Consider the following 22,848-nt stretch of genomic DNA (forward strand, 5'->3'; position numbering starts at 1 on the left):
AAACTGACTGTTTGCTAAGTCAGTTTGTTCATTCAAGATGGTATGGGATATCTAAGGTTATGATTAATTGTTCCAGAAGGTCCATATTTATCATATTTATTCCCTTGTGGTGCGAGCTTTGACGGATTGCGCGGTCCCTCCGTCCGGAGGTTCGAGTCCTCCCTCGGGCATGGGTGTGTGTGTTGTCGTTAGCATAAGTTAGTTTAAGCAGTGTGTAAGACTACCGACCGACGACCTCAGCAGTTTGGTCCCTTGGGAATTCACACACCGTTTTGTTCCCTTGTGTTCCACATATGGAGATTTGTTTTTATATTGGTAACAGAATGACTATTTTGTGCTAGGTGAAGGGAAAAACTGAATGTATTTCGATTTTTTAAGCGGAGATGCTGTTTCTTGAGAAAATCCTAATTCACCACAAGGCCAGTGTTCCACGTGCATATTCAATAGAAGTTTTAAGGGAAATTTTCTTCTCAGTGCATATATACCGTTTTCCTGACAGCAGCTGAGAAGTTTTTATGTTCCCACTGTAATACTGTATCAGCGACGTCCTTTTCTTACCAAGTTTTTCTTATGTAGCTTTTTTTCCTGTCTGTCTGTCAATTCGGTGCAACTTTTGTAATTGGTTTTAACTTCCGTATCAGCTAGAGACTTCAAAATTTTAAACATAGCTAAGAACTTGATAACAGTGCGGAATTAGCTCGTTTTCTTATCTGTAGTGTAGCGGACGGTACTCAGCGTTCCTGGTTCATTTCCCATCTTCCTGTTCCAGTCGTGAATGGGTATTTGGAAGAACGATTCCTGGTAAACTTCTGCGTTAGTTCGAATATCTCTAATTTTTACCTTCACGGTCTTTCCGCAAGATATACGTAGGAGGAAGCAGTGTATTGGCTGTGGACTAAAAAGCAGAAAATAATTATTTGAATAAAAATGAGTTTTCATTACTACACATTTTTAAATGAGATTCAGAAATATAAAATAATTTTTTCTAACTCATGCAGTTTACAAATGTATATAGACAGTCCTGAAAATTTACGACTGTGGATTTTTAATAGCTGTGAAAATACTTGTAAGATGTGAAACGAGAAACGTGGGGGGCGCGCAAAACATAGTTTTTGTGCATTAATAGTTCATCTTCTCACTTTTGTTGCATATGTCCTACATTTTTTATTTTATTAAATCTTGCAAGTACTTTCATAGGTATTAAAAACTTACAATAACAAATTTTCAGGACTGTCTGTATGGGATTAGGAATCTGTATGGCGGTAGGAGAAATTAATTTATACTTCTAGTCGAATTTAAAAAAGTGGCATATTAAAAATTCATTTTTGTTTAAATAATTATTGAGTTCTGTAGCGCGCGCCTGGAGCTCCCCTCACACCGCTACCAGCATATCAGATGGATGTGGGATAACCCCATCGGTTTGCTCGAGTAAGAGTTCAGTATGCATACACCGGGGTATAAGTCCGCGGATTTGTTCTCGTAGATATCCTTCGGGAATTCGCTTAATTACGATCTACCGTTATCCGTTCAGCCACCCATGGCCTACAGCATTCCCACCAGAGGCTGCATTGGAACATATCAGGTATTAGATGATTTCCCAATCGTGTAAACAACGCATGTTGTCAAAGACGCCTGCGGATAGCAGAAGAAGGAGATTCCTGCCGAGAAAGGTGTCTCCCACCGCTGCCTTCGTAAATGCCAGCCGGTCGACGAAATTGGCAGGTGGCCGACAAATTGGATCCTCGCAGCTGGTGCGGAAGGTGTGCGTGTCAGTTGAGTTTCCGGAACCGGATCGCCGGCAGCGCATTCCGACGCGTGAGGAGGCCGTCTCAGCGTGCGGCTGTGCGGTGCGGGGCGGTGCTGGGTTTCCTCGAAACTCGCGTGGGATCGGTTTCGCGTCAAAGCACGGCTCACTCCGATCCGCTCCACTGCAAGGACGCGGCGCGCGCCACACGCAACGCCGGCAGCGGCGCCGGGGGAGGGCAGGCGTCCAGGTCTGCCGCCACTGGCTGCTGGCATAGTCTCAAGGCGCCGTCACCTGCTGCCCCCAGCCTGGCAAAGCTCGACAGCTGCGCACCTTCGATCACTGACGGCGGTCAGTAGAAGAACTGTCTCTTTTTCCTCGTTTCGTTACGGCTTCTCTAGGATCGCAGACAGCCCCTTCGTGGACTGCGCTTTCCTCTTCTCCTGCCACTGCCAGTACCTCTTCATCCTCTCCCTTCCTCCCTGCAGCTCTTCTTCCGAAAGCCTCAGTATCATCGTCATTTGTATGCTCCACTGGTTTCTCTGCCTCATTTTCCTACATTCTCTGTCGTTGATCTCAGTCATATTGGTCACTGTGCACTCGCTTCACAAATTTTACTTCTTCCACCTTGATTCTAAATTCCGCACCATCCTTCTGCGTTAGAGAACTCCCACGATTTCTGCCCCTTCTCTTCTGCTGTCCCATCTTTCTTAGACTACTTCGGTCTTCTTAATCAAACGACCAACAAATCTTGCTCTTTACACTCTGATTTCTCCTCACCCTCCAATTCTCCCCTAGCTCTTGACAACCATCTCTCATCAATATAATGAATAATCTCTCATCAATGTAATGAATTTCCTTGAGACAGAGAAGTTGCTGTCCACGCATCAGCACTGCTTTAGAAAGCATCCCTCCTGCGAAACGCAACTCGCCCTTTTTTCACATGATATCTCGCGAATCATGGAGAAGGGTATCAGACGGATGCCATATTCCTTGACTTCCGGAAAGCGTTTGACTCGATGCCCCACTGCAGGCTCCTAACTAAGGTACGAGCATATGGGATTGGTTCCCAAGTATGTGAGGGGCTCGAAGACTTCTTAAGTAATAGAACCCAGTACGTTGTCCTCGATGATAAGTGTTCATCGGAGGTGATGGTATCATCTGGAGCGCCCCAGGGAAGTGTGGTAGGTCCGCTGTTGTTTTCTGTCTACATAAATGATCTTTTGGATAGGGTGGATAGCAATGTGCGGCTGTTTGCTCATGATGCTGTGGTGTACGGGAAGGTGTCGTCGTTGAGTGACTGTAGGAGAATACAAGATGACTTGAACAGGATTCGTGATTGGTGTAAAGAATGGCAGCTAACTCTAAATATAGATAAATGTAAATTAATGCAGATGAATAGGAAAAAGAATCCTGTAATGTTTGAATACTCCATTAGTAGTGTAGCGCTTGACACAGTCACGTCGATTAAATATTTGGGCGTAACATTGCAGAGCGATATGAAGTGGGACAAGCATGTAATGGCAGTTGTGGGGAAGGCGGATAGTCGTCTTCGGTTCGTTGGTAGAATTTTGGGAAGATGTGGTTCATCTATAAAGGAGACCGCTTATAAAACTCTAATACGACCTATTCTTGAGTACTGCTCAAGCGTTTGGGATCCCTATCAGGCCGGATCGAGAGAGGACATGGAAGCAGTTCAGAGGCGGGCTGCTAGATTTGTTACTGGTAGGTTTGATCATCACGCGAGTGTTACGGAAATGCTTCAGGAACTCGAGTGGGAGTGTCTAGAGGAAAGGACGCGTTCTTTTCGTGAATCGCCACTGAGGAAATTTAGAGAACCAGCATTTGAGGCTGACTGCAGTACAATTTTACTGCCGCCAACTTACATTTCGCGGAAAGACGACAAAGATAAGAGAGATTATGGCTCGTACAGAGGCATATAGGCAGAGAAGATCCTAGTTGTGGTACGAGGTACCCTCCGCCACGCACCGTATAGTGGATTCCGGAGTATGTATGTTGATGCAAATGTTGATCAACTCTTTCAAGTCCTAATATCTTTCTTAGCTTTTATCTTTCTTCTCTATATTTGTTCTGCACCGTGTGTTCGTGCCGTCATCGTGTCAGTCCTATGTAGTAGCGTATTCCTCACGATTGTCATAAGGTGTGAGATCTTTGCCTAGTCATATGATTGGATAGACACGAACCGTTCAGTGCAGCAAGCGCAAGAGCTACAGTGATGCTCATGCAAGTGCAGCGGTTTGCTGTTAAAGTTCTCGTACGTCGAAGAAAAGCTATGCAACATGTTATTACCTCAAACATGCATATTGCGAAATGACCATGACAGTAAAAATCAGGGGAGTGAGAACGTGTGCGCCGGCTTTCAAACTTCTCGCACACAGTTTTGGGATAGAACAGCAAAAGACGTTGAGAAAGCTGAGGAGGAAGGGTGGCAACGCGAAGTTCTTTCCACCGCATATCGAAAGATGACCGTGTGTGGTACAATTGTAGAGTAAACGTGAACTCTGTCCACAGGACCGAGGGCACGTATCGCTAACGCGTCATGCTCGGCAAATGAGTACTGGATACGGTATGGAGGGGTGGGGAATCGGCACACTGCCCTCCCTGCCCTTGTCGGCATTGTTGACCTCGCAGTCGCCACTTTTCGATCAGGTGGCTCCTAAACTGGCGTCAGGAGGCTGTGTGCACCTCCTTGCCGTCCTTCCACAAGGAAAATGTCCCTGTCACTACCAGGAATCGAACCCGTGCCCTCCGCATGGGAGTCAGCCGTGCTGGCCATTCAGCAGCACTCAAAGATATTTCGTATATCTTCGATGAAGCTGTACCGTCCGGCACTACCACGCAGCAGGTCTGTCTCTCCTCGGTCCAGGTCTTCTGCATCCGTGACGCTGTACATACCACACATATCTTAGAACTACGTAGAAAATCCGTGACTTCATCATAGCCGGCTGGGGTGGCCGAGCGGTTCTAGGCACTACAGTCTGGAACCGCGCGACCGTTATGGTCGCAGGTTCGAATCCTACCTCGGGCGTGGATGTGTGTGATGTCCTTAGGTTGGTTAGGTTTAAGTAGTTCTAGGTTCTAGGGGACTGATGACCTCAGAAGTTAAGTCCCATAGTGCTCAGAGCCATTTTGAACCATTTTTGAACTTCATCATAAGGCTTCATTTGCTGGGGATTTGCCGTTTACCGCCTACAGGCGACAAATCACCATATATACCAACAACAGCACAGTCTTTCTCAAGATGCTCCTCCAGCTGCCTCTGTGACTACACAGCTACCTCTCATTGTTTGCGCTGAATCCCTACTAATATTATGAGTGCGAAAATAACTCTGATACATTTTCACAACTAAATCGGTGAACCAATTCACGATAAGATAGGGTGTGCAGATAGCCTGAAATATGAGGTAGAACGTACTCTACCGTAATTTAGAAAGTGTACAGTAAAAGATATTTATTAATTTCAAAAATATTAGCGAGTTAGGAGAAATATTCAATCTTTGAAAAGCTGTTTACTCTTTGACTGCCGCGCGGGATAGCCGTGCGGTCTAGGGCGCCTTATCACGGTTCGCACGACTTCCCCCGTCGGAGGTTCAAGTCCTCCCTCGGGCATGGGTGTGAGTGTGTTGTCATTAGCGTAAGTTAGTTTAAATCAGATTAAGTAGTGTATAAGGCTAGGGACCGATGACCTCAGCAGTTTGGTCCCATAGGAACTTATCACAAAACTCTTTGACTTTTCAACTTTATCATATTTTATTTGTAAATAATAGATTTCAGCTATCAGTCGTCCTTTGGAATTTTTATTGGCAGATCTAGATTTCAGCTAGAAACTAGCTATTCTCAATGCACTATCCTTTATTGGTCAATTCATGTCTATGCATGAGTATTCAATGAACTGTGTACAAAGCCAGACCAACAGGCTTACATGCATTGACCAAAAAAAGTATAGTGCTTTGAGAATGGCTAGTTGCTAGCTGAAATCTAGATCTGCCAATAAAAATTCCAAAGGACGACTGATAGCTGAAATGTATTATTTACAAATTAAAAAAAAAAAAACTGTCTCTGCGTGCAACAGCCTCTGAATGGAGGGTAACCTGATTTATCATATTTGTGGAAATGCTTCTATTGGTCAGTATGTTCTACGTAATACGATTCTAACTAATGATTCCAATACTTATACAATCCTCAACGTCATTAATTCGTACGTCCATACTAATCTTTTTAAATGCGAAAGTAATTCTGTCTGTTACGTTCTCAAGATTAAATCGATGGACCGATTTCGATGAAATTTGGTGTGGGGATACCTTGAACCACTTTGGAAGGTAAAATAGAAAATCGGCCTCCTAGGAGCGTGTAATAGGGAATGAAACATCATTTTTTTTCACACCAAAGAACATAAACTGTGGAAAAAATGATTAAATTTGTTGTAAAATGAACATGTTGTGTAATGTACATCGACTTCAGTATCACCATTCCTAGATGGATTGGATTACAAAAAGTAGCTGAAATGCTATTATAATTCACACGGGACTTCACTGACAGACGTTCGTCTAGCATACACTCTCAATATTATCTCGCGCATCCCGATCACCTTCCTCCATACAGATGGAAGGTTTCGTACACCATTATCCATCTCTGTCGACCTCTCGAAAGAACTGTCCTATGGCACTTATGACTTCGTCTCTTGTGTTGCAGCGCACGCCACGAAGAATTTCCTTCGTTTTGGCGAATAGGGGGCTCATATCAGACGATTACGGTATTTCCCACCGAACAAACGCTGCAGCTCCTGCACAGGTTTCGCCATGTGGCATCGTGCATTATTATGAAGCATGATGGGATGCAGTCATCACCGATCCACATACAGCAGAGAGGCGAAGACGTCAACTGACATGTTGTCTATGGGTGGTCGTCCGAACAGACCAAACCTGAATGACGTCGCTGCCATCACGAAACAACTTCACCCGTCTCGCCACTGCATGATATGGCAATGCTGTATCACGCAGCCCCTGATAATATTATTGTGCGCTCCGACTGTATGCCATTTCAGTCTTCATCAATCCATGTTGCTAGGGCGCCTCAACCGGCCTTTGGCACTTCCAGACAGTACACACTACAACTGACTCAAACACAGCCGTCGTTGCTCATTCCACTGTTTCAACTGTGCTTTTGCTATCAGTTGCAGACAGCGCGCATACCTCTGGATGCACGTCCTTCGTGCTATGCCAGAGACGCCACTGCTTTTTACCCAACCCTAGTAGCTGCGCACTCCTCCCCACTGCCGTCCACAAGCGCCGCTCAGCAGTGGTGCTGTGCGTGCCGCATTTGTTAGCCAAGTGAGGGGGTGGGGGGGGGGGGGGGGTGCTGCCTGAACAGGCGGACACGTGAGGGCAGCTGATGTTATTGCACATACAGCAGCCTACTTACTTAACATCACTCATTACGACCAAACTGCTGACTTAGAGCACTGCTGCAGCTAGCATCTAGTCACCTATATTTTCATACTGTCCGGTCGCAGTTTCCATTGTACAAGACCTTGCCTCCGAACTGTTTTTATTTGAAAAGTCTTGAATCGTTTTACATAAAACAAATGTTAGTAACATTCTACTTCTTTATTCTTCCAATGAGAGACCAGTGTTATTACTGGGGCGGGACCAAACGGGAGCGGCTCGCGAACAAACAAACGAACGGGAGAGGACGGACAAGAACAACGACGGACGACCGAGCAAGACCTTACGAACAACAACACGCAATAAGCAACAGGGTCACAAGCGACAACCTCACGAATCCACTCGTACCCGGAAACAGAATAAAGTATACACGCTGTCTGTAGGCGATATGTCAATAGACTCACTCGAATATCAGACTGCCTCGCTGAGCGAGAGGCAGGCCCTTAAATACAGGATAGGGTACGTCGGTATTGGCTGCCGGGACCACGTGCTCCACCATGGCGCCCCCACGTTATATGCGGGGGCGGGAACGCATGCAGCCACGGCTTACGGCGCGGCGGCTGCAGAGACCTCTAGTGCTAACCGAGGTCCATGGCGTCGAAACCCGCGGCGCTCGGTACCAGAACCAGTTTGTTGATACTGTCACTGCAGAGTGTTTGACTTCGTTGACAGAGCCACAACCTCATCTCTGGTTGCACCACCTTATCACCATCGAAGTGAAGTTCTCTAAGTTGTTGGAAATATGTAAACATAAAGGAGAAACATTTAGAATCTTAATAAGGTTTGTTTTATTTAAATGGCTTTAAGAGTTTTCACATTAAAAAAATTGGAAGCATTACTTTTCAGTACCCCACTGTACTTCGTTATAAGAGTTTCACATGTTCCCAGCTAACGTTCAAAATGGTTCAAATGGCTCTGAGCACTATGGGAATTGTCATCTATGGTCATCACTCCCCTAGAACTTGAAACTACTTAAACCTAACTAACCTAAGGACGGCACACAACGCCCAGTCATCACGAGGCAGAGAAAATCCCTGGTCCCGCCGGGAATCGAACCCGGGAACCCAGGCGTGGGAAGCGAGAACGCTACCGCACGACCACGAGCTGCGGACTCCCAGCTAACGCTATTGACAACTATTCTACGTGCTGGTGTGTGTTCGGCCGGTTTTCGCCTTATGTGAGCATTTCAGGGTCTCGGCAGTGGGAACTGCTCGCTAAACTTTTCGATCGTGAACAGTGCGCGATGGTCTATATCAGTTCCAAGGAGAGAAGAAGTCTTAACTACTCTCCCCAATCATATATTTAAATAATACGTTAAATGATTCAAAAAGGTGTTCAAATGTGTATGAATGCTTACACACTACTTAAAGTAACTTATGCTAAGACAAACACACACACCCATGGCCGATGGAGGTCGTGGGGGTTAAATGATTGTTTATCCTCTGCTGCATATTTCAGACAAATAAAAACAAAGAAACCCGACAGCTGTAAATGTACTTAAAACTAAAAATTACAGGCAGTGCTGTGAGATATACAAAAAACAGCTTCAAACTGCCTCTAAATCCATAGTGATGCAATTGCTGCATTAATTCTTACATCTTCATTTTCACACCTCTCACAGCCATTGAAGGCGCTTGGAAAATATTTCTCAGCGCATTCAGACGAAGTATGCTATACGATAGCATGTTGCAGGAATATCTCCTACAGGTATGTAGAATGGTTAGTCGCGTTCAGTATTAGAGAAAAACAGCTAGTATAAATTGTTCGTGTGTGATACACAAAGGAGCAACTACAAGTAATGGTTCATTAATTACGTGCCGTCAGTTAAAGCCATTTGCGGAAGTCAATTAGTGTAACTGAAACATCAGGACACTCATTTTATTTTACTATCGTAATTGTTCGTTGGCAGCGACTTGAATTGTAAAACGTGTGTTTATATAAGATTCATCCTCCTTCCCCTTCTTAGTCTTTTTCTTCTTCACTTACATATTGCGCCATTTATTGCCTGTTACACAGCTCATTTTTCCTTTGTGCTACCAAGATCTTGCCAAGATCTCTTTATTTTCCTGGATCCACTCTGTGCATAGCGAGCATTTAGTTTCCTCCTGTTCGCCATGCTTCTCAATATGCTTTATGTTTTATGCTTTTGTTGATTTTTCGATATGGTACGTGTATGATAAACTCATAGTTCACCTCGTAAATCACTGTAATTGTCATAAGACAAGTCAGAAACTAAAACACTTTACCAGGTCTGATTTTATATTACTAAGAGTAATTTCAGTTTGGGTAGACCTTTGTGTAAGATAGTCAGTTATTTGATATTATGAGTTGATAATTTCGTATTATATTCAGCACAAATATCGGAGAACCAAGGGGGAACAGTAAGAACAGGTGTCAAGATTGAAGTTACCGGACTAAAAAGGACATAAATCGTTGGTGTTGCACGTCACACGCAGCGCTGCACCTGTGTGTTGTACGAGCAAGGGCGGAGATAAGTCCAGGAGCCGGATTAAAAATCATATTGAAAGGATACGAATGATAACAACTTCTGATAACATTTCTATTCTCAGCGCAAGTGAGGATGAATTACAAGTAGTGCTGCATTGAACGGCAGTCTAACGAGCACAGAGTATGACTGTGAGTAAATCGAAGAAACGCGTGCTTGAATGCACGCCTAGCAACGATGCCTGACTGACTATTGCTCCCTTTCAAACACACCTGGAAAACTGGAGTTTACCTTAGAGGCTTCCACAATTCGCGCTACCAGCTCTTCATGCGTCTCGATAGGTGTTTCGTAAGCCACAGAATTCAGGTGCCTCTGACGGAATACATCAAGGCGTGTCAAGTCGAGGCAACGTGTAGGCCGTGTCCCCATCCCACCAGGCGCTGTGCAGTTCTCAAGTTCTCACAAAAGGCCTATCCAAATAATTGCCCACCAAATGAGCGAAGTGCACAGATGCACCATCATGTTGTTATATGCGCTGTCGTACGTTGAGTGGGACATGTTCGAATAACTCTGGCAGTGTTTGTTACGGCGTAAAGTCAAGCGCCGGCCCGCCAGTCGGGAAGATAGAGAAGAGATGGCTGTGAGAAGACGTCAGCCGATCGCCCGCTGACCGACCCCTCTCCAGGACGACAACGCGACAGCAGCGGGCGCTGTGTGGAGAGGACACAAGCGCAGCGACCGAATGGCGAAGCCCCAGTTCAGTAGCTGCTTCAGGACTAGTGACTTGTACAGAAGCGTCGACGCTCGTTATTTCGCTAGTACTGTCTATGTAGCACAGACTTTGGAACTGTATATACTGAAGACCGCTTATTTTATATGTCGTCCTTTGCTTATGACGCATCGGTGTAATTGACAAAGTTAGTTATTGCATGTTTGCTTATTGTAATAAAACTCATTAGTACGACTATTTGACTGTTTGTCTAGCGAACCGAGAAGGCATGGTTCCTAGACACCCCATATTTGACAAAGAGACATAATAGTGTTTCCCGCAAGAATATTCAGTATCAGCTTGCTTTCAGTCGTCGGGTGATTGTGTGTGGAGCAGGCAGACTGGCGCCTACCGAACCAACCCATTCGTTGACGGCGAAGTGCTCTTGGTGACCACGAACAATGGCGGCGTGCGGATTTTTCCCACCCCACATTTGTTGATTTGTTGACTAGCTGTTGAATACACCTTCCCTTCTGAAGGATGTCACACCTCTAAAAAAATAAAAAGTACCAATTCCACACACGCCAGACCATGGAATAGCTTACACCAATTCCCGAACAACACTCTGCGAGCTTGTTGAGGTCATGTTTTGTAACAGTGCTGAAGTCTCTTCTTGAAACTCTGGTGCCGGCCGATGTGGCCGAAAGGTTCTAGGCACTTCAGTCCGGAACCGCGCGACCGCTACGATCGCAGGTTCGAATCCTGCCTCGGGCATGGATGTGTGTGATGTCCTTAGGTTAGTTAGGTTTAAGTAGTTCTAAGTTCTATGGAACTGATGACCTCAAATGTTAAGTCCCATAGTGCTCAGAGCCGTTCGAACCATTTTCTGAAATTCTGGTGTACGCAGTGTGCGATGACGGCCGCGTCTGTCCGGCCTTCGCACATACAACAAAATGAATGCACTGGATTTAGACGTTCGCGTTAAATACACATGCGCCATTTGGATAACTTGTCAGTAGATTAGTCACCTCAAGCGCACCTGTTTCTCACACGGACCTGTGGATGGTGGTCAACGTGCATTGGTCTGGCACTCGACTATTCGGAAAGCACTGTACATACAACTAGCGAGCAGGGAGAACATTTCCGTCCGCCGTCCCGTAAGCACAGTGCGTGTCTGCCCTCTGCTCCCAAGAAAAGTGCTCCATTTCCTGTCCACTCCGGATAGTACTAAACACGAGAGTGTCTCCATTTGTTGACACAATGACGCACGACGAATCAGATGTGCAGTGACCACAGGTGCCGACCTCTGTCCCACATTGTATCATACCGTCATTTGCGTTCACATCCCAGAAAATGCCAAAAGAATGTTGTGTTGTCCCACCCGAAATTCCTTCTACCATTTCGATTCGGATGGCGGACTGTTTGCCTACCTTCCCGGATGTGCGCGACGCTGTTAAATGACGCCTAGGTACCGAATGCTGAGAGATATGAACGTAAGTTGCTAAGTGAAAGTTGCTTGTTATGACCAGCTCTACCAGCCCTCTCATTTTCTACATGCGTTTTACAAACACCCCGTGTGCACTACAACATAGATTCAGCGTTTGCTAACAGTGCCATCTTATGATGAAATCCAAAATTACCAATTATTAGGAGTTTTCCTTTTCCTATTCATTTTTATACTGTATTTTTGACGTCTGCTTTGGAAAAACTAGGTGGCACTATGAACAAATGTTAGTTCCATATTCCAGCGTATATGAACTCCCCTGCGAATACTCATTTCAGGATGACGTCAGCGTAACAAGATGTTAGTACTGTGCTTTACTCGCTTGTTTTATAATTTATTTGGCAGGTATATTGTAGTTGCGCTTGAAAAAGGTTTCTTCATATTTTCATACCTGAAGATGACTGAAATCAGTCACTGTGCATCACTGGTCCTGTTTATTAAACAACATAAAAAATTACTTACTGCACCAGAACTACCCAAAACGTTGCTCTGCAAACTGCTCAGCCTCGATCTTCATGTGCCCTTATATTTAAATACTTCAGTTGTGTAGTTTATAGGTGAGGACTCTGATTCTAGTCCCGTTTGATTAACTCTGGAAAATCCATCGCCACATAATGTACCGCAACTGTTCGTTCCTGCTACGTAGATAATATCTCCTACACTCCACCATTTTCTCTGCAAAAACTGGGCTCACGAACGTCAATAGAACTAGGCGGAAGAGGCGCTATGGATTAGTGCCTGTAGGAGCTTTGTAGCATGAGTGTCTGTGTCCATACGGTGTGTGACGTCAGCAAGACGTCAGAGCTTTTGATCCGTGCGGTGACAAAACCGTGCGCAATCTAGTGTGGGAGCGTGTACTGGTTAGTGCGTAACAGCGTGTGTTAGTAGCAGATGCCCTATTGCTGTGCTAATCGGAGTGGTCCAGCGAAAGGAGCCTCCATGTGGACGCACCAAGATAAATGAGCGTCGTGATATTTCAGACTTTCTTGGGGAAACTGATGAATCCCAACTGGATAAGTCTGGAACCGAGCTAATGTTATTTTTATTGGAACTATATTTCGACAACATCCCTTGTTGCCTTTAAGAGGTGTGAGGGAAACTACTAGAGAAACTGTCATAACAGTGAGAAAAAATAACAACATTAGCTATAGTGTTCTTCAGGCGGTCGTCAGCAGTGGATATATTTTTCAGGAGATTCATGACCCTTAATTGCATTAGAACAATCTATTAATTTCCTACCGGTTTCGGGCACTGTCAATCATATGGCACGAAAATTGCCTACTGCAAATCACATGTCGATCATATTGAACCGCCGGCCGTTGTGGCCGACCGGTTCTAGGCGCTTCAGTGTGGAACCGCGGGACCGCTACGGTCGCAGGTTCGAATCCTGCCTCGGGCATGGATGTGTGTGATGTCCTTAGGTTAGTTAGGTTTAAGTAGTTCTACGTTCTGGGGGACTGATGAGCTCAGAAGTTAAGTCCCATTTGAACCTTAATGCAGAGCGTATGTTATTCTATTGCGGGGTATCAGCCTACAGCTGTGTGTTTATCTTCTAAGACTCACTCACCACAGAAGCGGGTGATATCCTTGTGCACAGCCACACTGCACCACATTCCTCACACTCCTCCCATCTCACTCACATGTATTTCATTTCTGATACCGTGAAGCGCAAGGCAGCACTACAGTCCGTAAAGTGAAAACAGTAACAAGTTAAATCGCATATTTTACAAGAAAAACGCCTTTTGCATGCTGTACATTAATTTTTTTGTTTTACCGATGCACACAGACGCATTTCGCCTCTTCTACAAGGCATCTTCAGTGGATGTCCTGCAATATTACATGACTTGTTTTCGTTTTCACATATAGTTTACAGATTTGAAACAGTTCATGGAAATTTTTGTGATGAAATGGTAAAGTACTTACAGATTAAGCATCTACATCGGCTTTCTGTCATATGGAGAACTGTTTGAAATCTTTCTGATTTTATTATAGCCACTCCGTTTTCGATACATAGTACTGCAACTGCCACTTTCTGTGTCTAGAACGTCATTTCTTTTTGTAAGACTGTTTGTCAGATTTTGGTTTGAATTTGGGTGTGTCTGGGTTTTTTATGTGTTTTATGAGTTGTTTAACAGTAAGATGTTCCTTAAAGTTCTGTCATCTTCTATTTTATAGTTTTCGAATAGTAGTTTCAGCATGGATGAATTGAATCACAAGCCTGCTACAAGAATTAAAGACACGAAAATAGAGTGAACAATGAAAAAAATATCTGATAACTTCGCAAGAAAAGTACCACTTATAAAAAATTAAGGTAGAAAAGAAACTCCTACTAATTAACCAGGTGAATGTAACTAGCCATTCACTGTTTGATCATACAATAAACAGTAATCGCAATACATGATCACAATTCCAATTTCTCTCCTCAGTATACCGTAATCACACACACACACACACACACACACACACACACACACACACACTCAGACACATATATCAACACACATACAGTAAAAAGTAATTGAAACAAAATGTGAGACTGAAGGTAACACAGAACCAAATGACACTCTACGCACAGAAAACGCTATGTTTCGAAAACGGAGTCAGCACAAGAAAAACAACAAGCCCGTGAGACAGAAAGCTGCTTAATTTATAAATAATGAATGAGACGTTTATATGTAAGTACCTTCGCATTTTGTTATAAGACTTTCCATGAAATGTTTTAAATTTATAAGCTAAATGCGAAAACGGAAAAGTCACGCAATATTTCATAGCACCCACTCAAGATAACTTGTAAAAGAGACGAAACGCGTGTGGGTGCATAAGTAAAATAAAAAATAACGCACAGGACGCAAAAGACGTTTTTCATTTAAACTACTGCAATTTATGTACAGCAGCTGCGAAAAGGGCCACCATAAGAAACTTGTCAATAGCAAGTTGTCCTCAGTAGCAGTATCTTGCGGAACTTAAGGTTTAGTGCAAATGGACGCATTCCGTCTTGCCGACCATGTGGAAAAGCGATAAATGCTGAACAGCGGTCTCAAGTTAGATGAGACTTGGAGCGCAAGTAACATTTCGCTGCGCTTTCGCGCCTGATGAAAAACAACTTCTAATTTCTAAGGCAGTTCTAGTTTCTGTAAGACCTCATATATTTTCAGTTTATTTTGAAGATTTTTGCAAGGCATTTGTGTCACAGAGCGTTAAGCGATGTTAAGAAAATTTCTCTCCAAATACTCAAATCGTGACACTTCTGAAGAGTCTACGCAAAGAAAAAAGTATCTTCCGAAGTGTTACCGACAAAGTCTGCCACATATTCGATCCGTGTGTGAAATCGAGGAATTCTAGCTTACGTTAGACGAAATTTCAGACTCTATTGGCGGGAAAGTTGGGAATGTTATTGTATGGGTGTTAAAAATCCATGAAGTGAGTTCAGTAGTGTTATGAGGACTCTGCTGTGAATGTTACAGCTACGGTGAGCATTAAACGCGGTGTTACTGAGTTCTTTGGTAAAATTTTTATTCCATTTGTTGCGAATTGTCCCGGAATGTAGTGGTGAGCGACAAATTGTACACTACAGGCCATTAAAATTGCTACACCACGAAGACGACGTGCGAAATTTAACCGACGCGAAATTTAACCGACAGGAAGAAGCTGCTGTGATATGCAAATGATTAGCTTTTCAGAGCATTGACACAAGGTTGGCGACACCTACAACGTGCTGACATGAGGAAAGTTTCCAACCGATTTCTCATACACAAACAGCAGTTGACCTGCGTTGCCTGGTGAAATGTTGTGATGCCTCGTCTAAGGAGGAGAAATGCGTACCATCACGTTTCGGACTTTGATAAGGTCGGATTGCAGCCTATCGCGATTGCGGTTTATCGTATCGCGACGTTGCTGCTCGCGTTGGTCGACATACAATGACTGTTAGCAGAATATGGAATCTGTGGGTTCAGGAGGGTAATACGGAGCGCCGTACTGGATCCCGACGACCTCGTATCACTAGCAGTCGAAATGACAGGCATCTTATCCACATGGCTGTAACGGATCGTGCAGCCACGTCTCGATCCCTGAGTCAACAGATGGGGACGTTTGCAAGACAACGAACAGTTCGACGACGTTTGCAGCAGCATGGACCATCAGCTCGGTTACCCTTGACGCTGCATCACAGACAGGAGCGCCTGCGATGGTGTACTTAACGACGAACCTGGGTGCAAGAATGGCAAAACGTCATTTTTTCGGATGAATCCAGGTTCTGTTTACAGCACCATGATGGTCGCAACCGTGTTTGGCGAGATTGCGGTGAACGCACATTCGAAGCGTGTATTCGTCATCGCCATACTGGCATATCACCCGGTGTGATGGTATGGGGTGCCATTGGCTACACGTCTCGGTCACCTGTTGTTCGCATTGACGGCACTTTGAACAGTGTACGTAACATTTCAGATGTGTTACGACCCGTGGCTCTAGCCATCATTCGATCCCTGCGAAACGCTACATTTCAGCAGGATAATGCACGACTGCATGTTGGAGGCCCTGTGCGGGCCTTTCTGGATACAGAAAATGTTCGACTGCTGCCCTGGCCAGCTCGTTCTCCAGATCTCTCAGCTATTGAAAACGTCTGGTCAATGGTGGCCGAGCAACTGGCTCGTCACAATACGCCAGTCACTACACTTGATGAACTGTGGTATCGTGTTGAAGCTGCGTGGGCAGCTGTACCTGTACACGCCATCCAAGCTCTGTTTGACTCAATGCCCAGGCATACCAAGGCCGTTACTACGGCCAGAGGTGGTTGTTCTGGGTTCTGATTTCTCAGGATCTATGCGCCCAAATTGCGTGAGAATGTTATCACATTTCAGTTCTAGTATAATATATGTGTCCAATGAATACCAGTTTATGCATTTCTTCTTTGTGTAGCAAGTTTAATGGCCAGTAGTGTACATAAGCAAACGAGAGACATGATTTTCAGGACACGAAAGACATGAATGCCAGTAACGCAGCTGTCGTTTGGAGCAGACAGCGACAGCAGTCGTCGCCTGTGGTTCGAGCCGCGCATCGCCTTCGTTGGTGAATCGCGCTTCACAGGTGCTGTCACAGACTCGAAGAGTGCTGAGTGTGTTCCTGCTGTGTGTTTCAGGGCGGCGAGGGCGGCGGCGGCCGCGGCTGCCGCTGAGCAGGGAGAGGCCAGCTCGCCGCTGCTGCAGTCCACCTCCTGCAGAGGTCAGTACAGCACAGTAGAGTACAGCAGGGTACAGCAGGGTACAGCAGGCTGAGGTTACAAACGTCGTGGGTATGCGGGCATACAGATGGCGGTAGTATCACGTACACAAGGTGCACGATGAAAGAGCAATGGCGGAGCTGTCATTTTACATCTACATCCACATTTATACTCCGCAAGCCACCCAACGGTGTGTGCAGAGGGCACTTTACGTGCCACTGTCATTACCTCCCTTTCCTGTTCCAGTCGCGTATGGTTCGCGGGAAGAACGACTGCCGGAAAGCCTCCGTGCGCGCTCGAATCTCTGTAATTTTACATTCGTGATTTCCTCGGTAGGTATAAGTAGGGGGAAGCAATATATTTGACACCTCATGCAGAAACGCACCCTCTCGAAACCTGGAGAGCAAGCTACACCGCGATGTAGAGTGCCTCTCTTGCATAGTCTGCCACTTGACTTTGCTAAACGTCTCCGTGACGCTATCACGCTTACCAAATAACCCTATGACGAAACGTGCCGCTCTTCTTTGGATCTTCTCTATCTCCTCTGTCAACTCGACCTGGTACGGATCCCACACTGATGTGCAATACTCAAGTACAGGTCGAATCAGTGTTTTGTAATCCACCTCCTTTGTTGCCGGACTACATTTTCTAAGGCCTCTCCCAATGAATCTGAAGCTGGTACCCTCCTTACCAACAATTAATTTTATATTCCATTTCAAATCGTTCCGCACGCATATTCCCATATATTTTACAGAAGTAACTGCTACCAGTGTTTGTTCCGCTATCACATAATCATACAATAAAGGATCCTTCTTTCTATGTATTCGCAATACATTACATTTGTCTATGTTAAGGGTCAGTTGCCACTCCCTGCACCAAGTGCCTATCCGCTGCAGATCTTCCTGCATTTCGCTGCAATTTTCTAATGCTGCAACTTCTCTGTATACTACAGCATCATCCGCGAAAAGCCGCATGGAGCTTGCGACACTATCTACTAGGTCATTTATATATATTGTGAAAAGCAATGGTCTCATGTGAACAGGCTTCCGGCGCGACGATGGCTGCTCATTGGCAATTAACAATCCATGTTGGCAGTCGTTAGGGAATTCAGTATTCCGAGATGCACAGCGTCAAGACTGCGCCGCGAATACCAGATACCAGACATCACCTCTCACCACGGACAACACAGTGGCCGACGGCCTTCACTTAACGACAGAGAGCAGCGGTGTTTCCCTAGAGGTGTCAATGCTAGGGAGTAGAGGTGTCAGTGCTAACAGACAAGCAACAATGCGTAAAGTAACCGCAGATATCAATGTGGGAAGTACGGCGGACGTTAGGACAGTGTGGCAAAATCTAGCGTTAATAGGCTGTGGCAGCTGACGACCGCTGCGAGCGCCTCTGCCAGCGGCACGACATCGCCTACAGTGCCTCTCGTGGGCTCGTGACCATGTCGGTAGGAGCCTGGACGACTGGAAGGCTGTGGCCCGGTCAGATGAGCCACGACTGCAGTTGGTGAGAGCTGACGGTAGGTCTCGAGTGTGGGAACCGTGTTGTCAACAAGACATTGCGCAAGCTAGCGGTGGCTCCACAATGGTGAAGGCTGTGTTTATATGGGATGGTCTGAGTGCTCTGTTCCAACTGAAACGGTCATTGCTTGGAAATTTGTTCCACTACTTGGAGGCCATTTGTAGCCATGAAGGGACTTCATGTTCCCAAACAATGATGTGCCATGTCACCGGGCCACAATCCTTCGCGACTAGTTTGAAAAACATTCTGGACCTTTCGAGCGAACGATTTGGCAACCAAGATCACCCGACATCGAACATTTGTGGTACATAATCAAATGTTCAGTCGTGTACAAATTCCTGCACCGACAACACTTCCGCAATTATGGACGGTTATAGAGGCAGCATGGCCCAGTATTTCTGCAGAGGACTTGCAACGACTTGTTGAGTCCGTACCACATGGGTTTGCTCCACTAAGCCGACAGGAAGAGGTCCCACGCGACTTTAGGAGGTGTCCCATGACTCCTGTCACTTCAGTCTCGTGTGGAGTGCAGCACGCCAGCGTACAGCGCACACAGTGCGTGGGCCACTTGTCGCTTACGTGTTGATCGCCACAATGTATTTAACCTTTTTTTATTAAAGTACTAAGCTCAAGTACTTCACAAATTGCTAACGCGCAGCAAAAGCTTCAGACTGAACGCTTTGAATTTTTGCAACAAAAGATGGAAGCATAATGTGTCAAAAAATTTGTATATGTATATATAATAAATAACTCAGAAAACACATTTTTTAATATTTCGCTCTTTTGTAGCTGTTCCTATAGCACAGTAACCAATACCATGTGGAAATACAAGGTACAATATTACCTATACGTGAAACGTAAAGAAAATTAAATGCCAAATAATGAATATTTTAATAGCAACTCCGAAATCTATATCTGTCACTGTCAGTGAGTGTTAGCATCAAGAAAACTGAAATTTGACCTACTTAGAAAATGCAATTTTGCACGTGTTGTTCGAGGGACCCAATGTCATAATTTATAATATGAGAAGCCAATGTCGCTTGATGTGAAATGGTTTATTTCGTGACCAGTTTCGTAGCTAGTTGTCATTTTCAGATTCTCAGATCTCCCAGAAATGTAAGTAACAATCGCTCTCCTTGACATGCTGCAAAAATGCTTCAGTTATAGCAATACAGCTCCACACTGGTTTGCCAAATATGTAAAACTTGCTAAATAAAATATCCTTAGCACCAACAAGGAGTACAGAAGCAAAAACAGATACATCAGTCTTCCTGAGTTTTCATCGGCGCTTCATCTTTACTGATGCAAATGTTTTGCGCGTGTACTCCTTATTGGTGCTATGGATATTTTATTTAGCAAGTTTTAGATATTTGACAAACCGTTGTGGAGCTGAATTATTCTAATCGGAGCATGTTCTCAGTATGACGACGATACTGACGTGCAATTTTATTTGTGGGAGATATGAGAATCCGACGATGACAGCTAGTTACTGTCCAAACTGGTTACGAAATAAACCATTTCGCATCAAGCGACCTTGGCTTCTAATCTTGTAAGTTATGACATTACATTGCCCCAACAACACGTGTAAATTATATTTTCTGAGAAGGCCACATTTCAATTTCCGTCTCGCTAACACTCATTGACAGCGACAGCGCTAGATTTCGCAGTTGCTATTAAAACGTTCATTATTTGGCATTTAATTTTCTTTACGTTTCACATGTAACTGATATTGTACCTAGTATTTGTGCATGGGATTGGTTATTATAGTCTATAGACACCTATAACATAGCGAGAAATTAGAAAAAAAATCGGCTGCTTTATTTCAGTTATATTTGCACGTCCCGCATGCTTTTCCTGTCTCGTTTCAATTTTTCGTTTCGTGTAGTAATAGACCAAACGCAAGTAAACAAATAAAGAAAGTATCCTTCAGGAATTCCACATTGACTATAAATCGGAATAGTCCCCCATTCGGATCTCCGGGAGGCGACTGCCAAGGGGGAGGTTACCATGAGAAAAAGGTTGAATAATCAACGAAAGGATGACGTTCTACGGGTCGGGGCGTGGAACGTCAGAAGCTTCAACGTGGTAGGGAAACTAGAAAATCTGAAAAGGGAAATGCAAAGGCTCAATCTAGATATACACTCCTGGAAATTGAAATAAGAACACCGTGAATTCATTGTCCCAGGAAGGGGAAACTTTATTGACACATTCCTGGGGTCAGATACATCACATGATCACACTGACAGAACCACAGGCACATAGACACAGGCAACAGAGCATGCACAATGTCGGCACTAGTACAGTGTATATCCACCTTTCGCAGCAATTCAGGCTGCTATTCTCCCATGGAGACGATCGTAGAGATGCTGGATGTAGTCCTGTGGAACGGCTTGCCATGCCATTTCCACCTGGCGCCTCAGTTGGACCAGCGTTCGTGCTGGACGTGCAGACCGCGTGAGACGACGCTTCATCCAGTCCCAAACATGCTCAATGGGGGACAGATCCAGAGATCTTGCTGGCCAGGGTAGTTGACTTACACCTTCTAGAGCACGTTGGGTGGCACGGGATACATACGGACGTGCATTGTCCTGTTGGAACAGCAAGTTCCCTTGCCGGTCTAGGAATGCTAGAACGATGGGTTCGATGACGGTTTGGATGTACCGTGCACTATTCAGTGTCCCCTCGACGATCACCAGTGGTGTACGGCCAGTGTAGGAGATCGCTCCCCACACCATGATGCCGGGTGTTGGCCCTGTATGCCTCGGTCGTATGCAGTCCTGATTGTGGCGCTCACCTGCACGGCGCAAAACACGCATACGACCATCATTGGCACCAAGGCAGAAGCGACTCTCATCGCTGAAGACGACACTTCTCCATTCGTCCCTCCATTCACGCCTGTCGCGACACCACTGGAGGCGGGCTACACGATGTTGGGGCGTGAGCGGAAGACGGCCTAACGGTGTGCGGGACCGTAGCCCAGCTTCATGGAGACGGTTGCGAATGGTCCTCGCCGATACCCCAGGAGCAACAGTGTCCCTAATTTGCTGGGAAGTGGCGGTGCGGTCCCCTACGGCACTGCGTAGGATCCTACGGTCTTGGCGTGCATCCGTGCGTCACTGCGGTCCGGTCCCAGGTCGACGGGCACGTGCACCTTCCGCCGACCACTGGCGACAACATCGATGTACTGTGGAGACCTCACGCCCCACGTGTTGAGCAATTCGGCGGTACGTCCACCCGGCCTCCCGCATGCCCACTATACGCCCTCGCTCAAAGTCCGTCAACTGCACATGCGGTTCACGTCCACGCTGTCGCGGCATGCTACCAGTGTTAAAGACTGCGATGGAGCTCCGTATGCGACGGCACACTGGCTGACACTGACGGCGGCGGTGCACAAATGCTGCGCAGCTAGCGCCATTCGACGGCCAACACCGCGGTTCCTGGTGTGTCCGCTGTGCCGTGCGTGTGATCATTGCTTGTACAGCCCTCTCGCAGTGTCCGGAGCAAGTATGGTGGGTCTGACACACCGGTGTCAATGTGTTCTTTTTACCATTTCCAGGAGTGTAGTAGGGGTCAGTGAAGTGAAGTGGAAGGAAGACAAGCATTTGTGGTCAGATGAGTATCGGGTAATATCAACAGCAGCAGAAAATGGTATAACAGGTGTGGATTCGTTATGAATAGGAAGGTAGAGCAGAGGGTGTGTTACTGTGAACAGTTCAGTGACCGGGTTGTTCTAATCAGAATAGACAGCAGACCAACACCGACAACGATAGTTCAGGTATACATGCCGACGTCGCAAGCTGAAGGTGAACAGATAGAGAAAGTGTATGAGGATATTGAAAGGGTAATGCAGTATGTAAAGGGGGATGAAAATCTAATAGTCATGGGCGACTGGAATGCAGTTGTAGGGGAAGGAGTAGAAGAAAAGGTTACAGGAGAATATGGGCTTGGGACGAGGAATGAAAGAGGAGAAACACTAATTGAGTTCTGTAACAAGTTTCAGCTAGTAATAGCGAATAGCCTGTTCAAGAATCACAAGAGGAGGAGGTATACTTGGAAAAGGCCGGGAGATACGGGAAGATTTCAATTAGATTACATCATGGTCAGACAGAGCTTCCGAAATCAGATACTGGACTGTAAGGCGTACCCAGGAGCAGATATAGACTCAGATCACAATATAGTAGTGATGAAGAGTAGGCTGAAGTTCAAGACATTAGTCAGGAAGAATCAATACGCAAAGA

At 45.5% G+C, this 22,848-nt stretch overlaps 1 protein-coding gene across 1 annotated transcript in view; it reads left to right on the forward strand.

Annotated features, from left to right (window-relative positions):
- LOC126410703 (solute carrier family 35 member G1-like) overlaps nt 1-22,848 on the forward strand; it is a 205,300-nt gene that overhangs the window by 47,451 nt on the left and 135,001 nt on the right. Inside the window, exon 2 of the mRNA XM_050083373.1 lies at nt 17,003-17,085. Coding sequence (XP_049939330.1) covers nt 17,003-17,085 — 83 coding nt within the window. The remainder of the gene's footprint in view (nt 1-17,002; nt 17,086-22,848) is intronic.

The sequence above is a fragment of the Schistocerca serialis genome, chromosome 1 (assembly GCF_023864345.2).
Source record: "Schistocerca serialis cubense isolate TAMUIC-IGC-003099 chromosome 1, iqSchSeri2.2, whole genome shotgun sequence".
Lineage (NCBI taxonomy): Eukaryota > Metazoa > Arthropoda > Insecta > Orthoptera > Acrididae > Schistocerca > Schistocerca serialis.